Source organism: Triticum urartu, chromosome 5A (assembly GCF_056163025.1).
Source record: "Triticum urartu cultivar PI428250 chromosome 5A, HENAU_Tu73, whole genome shotgun sequence".
Lineage (NCBI taxonomy): Eukaryota > Viridiplantae > Streptophyta > Magnoliopsida > Poales > Poaceae > Triticum > Triticum urartu.
Window position 1 is genome coordinate 528,316,270 of NC_141877.1, and position 6,000 is coordinate 528,322,269.

At 50.8% G+C, this 6,000-nt stretch overlaps 1 protein-coding gene across 1 annotated transcript; it reads left to right on the plus strand.

Annotated features, from left to right (window-relative positions):
- The first annotated feature begins 4,373 nt into the window (after positions 1–4,373).
- On the plus strand, positions 4,374–5,573 carry LOC125510253 (uncharacterized protein At1g76070). The gene has a single exon (XM_048675376.2). It carries the CDS (start codon positions 4,532–4,534, stop codon positions 5,363–5,365), a length of 834 nt encoding a protein of 277 aa, XP_048531333.1. The 5' UTR covers positions 4,374–4,531; the 3' UTR covers positions 5,366–5,573.
- Positions 5,574–6,000: the final 427 nt, after the last annotated feature.

Genomic DNA, 6,000 nt, shown 5'->3' on the forward strand with positions numbered 1-6,000 from the left:
ACCTATGAATGAAGGAACAATAATCCCTAAAAAATGAAACAATAATCATGAAGTTGACAGTTTAGTGAACTGTTAGGGAACTTCCTATTCCACGCCGTCTAACCCAACTGGTGCTCGCTGCAGCGCCCTGGTAGACCAGCCCACGAACACACAACGCCAGCGGAAAAATCCTAAAACAAAGCTGTCACGCTGAGGATTCGAACTCACGCCATTGCTCGGCTAACCACTGGAGCTACCTGGTACTAGTAATCCATAGTACCTCGAAAATACTTAAGGACGATAGTAGTTGTGTTGTTCCAAAAAATGCAAGTTCACAGATTTAAAGAATGTTCACGATTTTTTTTTCAAAAAGAAAAGGCTCGCATATTAAAAAAAGTTCAATAATTTCAGAAAAAGCTCACGAAATTTTAAAAATATCACTAATTTAAGGAAACTTAATGAATTTGAAAAAAAATCACAAATTTGAAAAAGTTCATGAAATACAAAAAAATCAAGAAGATTGATTTTTTTTCACAAATTTGAGACAAAATTCACGAATTAAAAAAATATAAACAATTTTTTAAAGCTCGTCAAATTTGAAAAAATATCATCAACTTTGAAAAAAGTTCATCGAATTTGAAAAATAGTTTATCAAATTTGGGAAAACATTCATCGAATTTGAAAAAAAAGTTCACCCAATTCGAAAAAAGGTTATCCATTTTGAAGAAAGGATCACGAATTTTAAAATAACCGCGCATTAAAAGAAAACAAAAAAGGATAAGAAAAAAGGAAAAAGGATAAACTAAGCTGAAGAACGAAAATAAAGGAGAAAATGATGTATATTTACACCTGCGTGGTGTTGGCCTTGTGGTTAGAGCAGAGCTCTTGCAACAATGGAGTTGCAGGTTCGACCCCCCTTTTCAAAAGAAAAAGGCCCAACCACTAGCAAAAGAGCTGCTTATTCAGCAACTGTTCATCGCTTATGATTGCCTATCAGTCTTGAAGGATGTCTCTGATAAATCGGGTGCAAGATACGGAGCCATTAGATGGAGATCAATGCTATAGCAGGAGACTTTGAAGAATGCAAGTTCACGCATGCACGAAGAAAGAAACAATAATCATGAAGCTCACAATTTAGCAAAGTTTGCTTTATCTCTTGATGCACGCTGTCATGTTAGGCTTGGTGTGCCCCATGATTTTGTAATTGTTTCACTAAAAGTTGTTGTTTAATAAAGGTCGGCGAAGTTTCTTAAAAAGTGTATGATGCGTTGGCTAAAAAAATGTATATTGTGCGAAGCTCCGGTAAAATGTATTCTTAAAAAAAACTCTATACTAGCTTTATTGTTCATAGAACTGTTAAACCATCCACAAGGTTTTACAAGATAAAATCGACAGGTTCATTAGAAAAAAAAAGTACCCTAATAGAGAGTAAACATTCTCTTGGAAAGGTTTCCCGAGCGAACAAGTGTGCTCTCTGGGTGGCTCTTGCGAGAGAACATATAGTTCCCTGGAAAACCGCTCCAATGAACGAGGGAAAGTTGACATACTATAGCAGGCAAGTTGCCCGCGTGTTCCAAACATTGCCATACTGCAGCATAGAAGAATTGTCATGTTGTAAATGAGGATCATGACAAATGCTACCGTATAGAATAATTGACATGCTACATGAGGGAAAATTGCCACACCCTAAATTGTCATGCTATAGCATGTAGACGTGCAATATTACAACACAGAATTGTCATGTTATATGAAAGAAAATTGCCTACTTGTTCAGGCATTTGACATGCTAGGAGAAGGGGGTTGTCATGCTACATCAGGAGGAACTGTTACAGAGTGCCATGCTCTAGATACATGATTTGCTATTCAGATGTGATCTTTTTCTGTTTTTTAAATTCATTCAGATGTGATCTTGAAGGGAAGGATAGGATAGGGGGTGGGTCATTTTGCTTGATTGCCATGGAAAAAGTGAATATTTTATGTCTTTCATTCATATATTTTTTTGAGAATTTTTTCATTCATATTACGAATCAGTACAAAGCAGTTGACCCTTACAAGCACACTGAAACGCAAACACAAAGGATCATGAACACCTAGAATATCATAAGACAACCATAAAACAAGAAGATCTCCGGAGCCATGTGTTATCATCCCTGAATCTTGAGAGAAGACCCCTGCAACAGAAGGATCTCCAACGAGTCGCAAACAGATCATCATCTTCGACCACGGTACGATTGTCGCCATGCTGCTTCCTCCTTTCTTGACACCAGGGCTGAGAGGGCATGGAAATCAATCCAACACACCTGCAACAGCCGTCGCCATCTTTGGTTTTGAGTACCGCGGAAAGTGTCCCTTCCAAAAAGAAGAGAACTCGAGTCATCCGACCGGTCGAGCACTGCGGCAGGGCCATCCGCCTGGACAAAGTAGGATCTTCCACCAGCATCAGCACAGAGGAAGGAGAAGAACAGCAGCAGCAAATCATATCAACAAGGAAGAAGAAAGGTCTTCGTCTCCCTGCATCCATCGCCCATCCGAGGACCCAAACGGCCAGTGTCGATGGACCTTCAACCACCATAGCATGTGACCTCGACGAGATCCGGGGATCCCCAACCCCGCTGGCTCCTAGACGAAGGCAAAAGCCTCGTCTGACCGCGAACGGAGCCCGAAGAAATTTATTCCGACGCGACACCATCGCAACGGCCTCGGCAACGTCTCCCTCAACCCTAACCCTACCACCCACCCACCTAGCGAACAGACCTGAGGTTCCTCCTCCCCCCCCCCCCCCCCCCCCCCCCCCGCCGCCGCCGGAGCGGCCGACGGAGAGAGAGGGAACCGGCGACGTCACCGGCGGCGCGCAAGGGAACCCTCTCGCCTCCCTTGATCGCCTCGAGCGATCCTACTTTTCCGGGGCGGTTTCTTTCATTCGTGGAGAGGGGTGCATTGAAGCGAACAAGTCTACCATCATGATTGTCCACGTATCGCTGGTTGAAATTCATGTGAGCGATCGAACGCGCCGGCGTCCCTCAGAAAACAGGGATGGTGCGGCAATACGTGGCGTGGACTTGTGAGGGTTGATAAAAAACTTGACGTGGACTCGTCATGGTACGTTTGAGGTCGCGTGAACGCCGGTACAGTCGGACAAGCTGACGCGGTGAGCTTATCATCATCGAGGAACCCCAGAAGCTGGGGAAGGAAGCGTAGTGAGTGGCAGGTGACCATTCCGTTCGCGCATCTAAAAACTACTCTATAATCCAACGCTAATAATCAACCATGGTAAAATACTTGGACTCGGCACGGCTACGTACCGCTGGCTACTAGTACTACTTTTTCAGCCTCCAGGTGTGTGCGCGACTTTGCAGGGCGTACGCTCTGCATGTTCAAACCGCCCGGGAGGAGAATGAGAGCATGCGTATGCCGTATGATATGACTGACCTCCATCCTCCATAGATTCATGGCGGTTGTTTTTTATTAAGGTAACCGAGGCATGTTTGGTGGAATAACATAACACATGAAAGCAGGTGGGGCACCGAGACTGGCTGTCAGTGTAAACAGCAAGCTCAGCGCAACAAACAGCTACACGTTTTCATTGCCCACGGTGTCAAGAAAGAAAATTAAAGAAAGAAATAAAGGAAGACAAAGGACGAGACCTCTGATCCCCACCCGCAGGTCAAACCGCGCCATTCATTTCGGGAGAAACTTTCTTCCCCGGTACGTGCAGCCTTTTTCCACGGCGTAATGCCTGATGGCGTACTACGGAGCGGCTATCTAGCTAAGCAACAACGCAACATGCAGGTCGTGCGGCGGAGCAAGCCAGCGATCGAATTGATTCCCACAGCGACGGGCCGCCCGGGGACGGAATTTGGCCTTACTCCCGTTCGCGTACACACGGCCGCGGAGGTTCTCATCCATCACTACGGACGTACGTATACCGTAGCTTACAGCACCAGCGAGCCGTCGTCGTCGTCGGCCACGGGCGCCGGCGCCACGACGGCGCGCTCGGGGGTGACGAGGCAAACGGCGGCGACGTCGACGCGACGCGGCCGTCGGATTGTGTCACGGGGAAACCGGGTCGTCGACACAAGTAGTGAGCGCCGAGGTCGCGCGGGAAACGCTAATATAATCCCGGCTCGCGCGTGCCGGATCCGGTCCACGTACGTCCCGACCACGACCTCGTCGGCGCCCACTGGCTAGCTAGCTGGAGCGAGCGCGGTTTCGCCGCGGGGATTAATGAGGAGCACGAGTAGCTAGCTAGCTCGCTAGCTGCAGCGGCCGGAACGAACCTGCTGCCCCCGCCGGTTTCCCGGCCTTTGACCACCGAACACGCCATTCCGCCAGTGCCTGCGCGGTGCGCCGTCACATCGCGACCCCGCAACCTTATTTTACTCCGTCACCAACCGTCCCCCCTCCTCCTCCGGTGCGTGGCCAACGCCCGTCGTATATAACCAGGACCAGTACACGGTACAAAGGACAAGGCTGAAAAGCAAACGATCCATCGAGCTCATCGGCCAAGAATCTATAGCTAGCTAGCGCGTCCAGGTCTCGGCACAAGCAGGCGATGGAGAGGAAGCCGACGAAGAAGCACGCGAGGAGCAGGAGCGGCGCGCTGGCGTCCTTCCTCAGGTCCACGGCCGCCTCCTTCTCCTCCTCCACGGCCACCACCTTCGGCTCCCGCCCCGCCGGCGGCGGCAAGGCGTCCTTCAACCACCGCAACGCCTTCTCCGGCCCCATGGTCTCCATCGTGCCGCCCGAGGCGCGCGGCGGCGGCGGCAGGAGGCGGGGCGGTAGTAAGCAGGGGGGCGGCAGCGGGTACCGGACGCCCGAGGCCTCGTCGCCCAAGGTGTCGTGCATCGGCCAGATCAAGCGGAGCAAGTCCAAGACCAGCAAGGCCAGGAAGGCGGCAAAGAACGTCGCCCCCGCGGCCGCCTGCGGGATGGACGGCGGCGCCTGCCCCATGCCGCCGCGGCCGCCGGTCCACAGCAGGCCAAAGAGGTCGCTCGTCAGGCGGATGTTCTCCCGACGGAGCAGGTCGCGGCCTTCGTCCTCCTCCTCGTCCCACAAGTCGAGCGGCGCTGCCGATCTTTTCAAGGGGAGGCCGGGGAGCAGCGCCGCCGTGGCCGCTGCGCCGGTGTCGGGGCCGGGGATGGCAGGGCTGGGGCAGATGAAGCGGTTCACCAGCGGGCGCGGCGCGTTCCAGGACTTCGACTGGAGGGAGGCGGAGAGGAGGGGCTCCGACGTCGACGTCGACGACGATTACGTGGACGACGGGTTCGTGGCGTTCTCGGCGCCGCTGGTGCTGGGCGGCGGGGTGGTGGCGTCGGAGCCCAGGAAGGAGGTGAACCTGTGGCGGCGCCGCCCCATGTCCCCTCCCACTCCTCTGGAGCTCCCCTGAGAGCGGACGCCGCAGCAGCTAGGACCTGCATGGCTGCCACACATGCAGGGCACGCCAAATGTGTCGTCTGTTCTTTCATTAGTTTGTGTACAGAAGCAGTATACTTCTACGTGATGCTCATAATACAAAGTAGTAGTGTCGATTTTGATTTTGTAAATGTGTGATGGTCGTGTATTCCTGAAGGAATTAAAGAATTTTTTTTAAATCAGGCACGAGTGGAAGCATATTTTTGAATGAAAACATGTACAAAGACGAACAGAGACGATTTCGAATACATTTGCAAAGTCGACGGACGCGAGCATAATTTTCACACACGCATCCTTGCTTTGCTTGCTTGGTCGCGCTTGCGAGCGTCGGCGGCGAGCATATCCTCTCCAAAGAAAGGCTTGGTCGCCTTCCTCTTTTCCAAGATGAGAAAAATATTTGTACGCTAGCTACACTAGAGCCTCCGATATTGAGAAGGATTTTGACATAATTAATTGGTTCGATCGGTGTCATGGTCGAAACAGTCAAGACGATGGCGCCTTCCGTCCATACCAGGGGCCTAGCTATGGCATGCTCGGCCCCTCCCGATCGATCATCGTGTCATATTCAGAGCAGTTTTGTGTCGACACACGTTTCGTCTAGAAAACTGA

Coding starts and splice junctions, on each gene's coding strand:
- LOC125510253 (XM_048675376.2), top strand. CDS start 4,532: ATGGAGAGGAAGCCGACGAAGAAGCACGCGAGGAGCAGGAGCGGCGCG.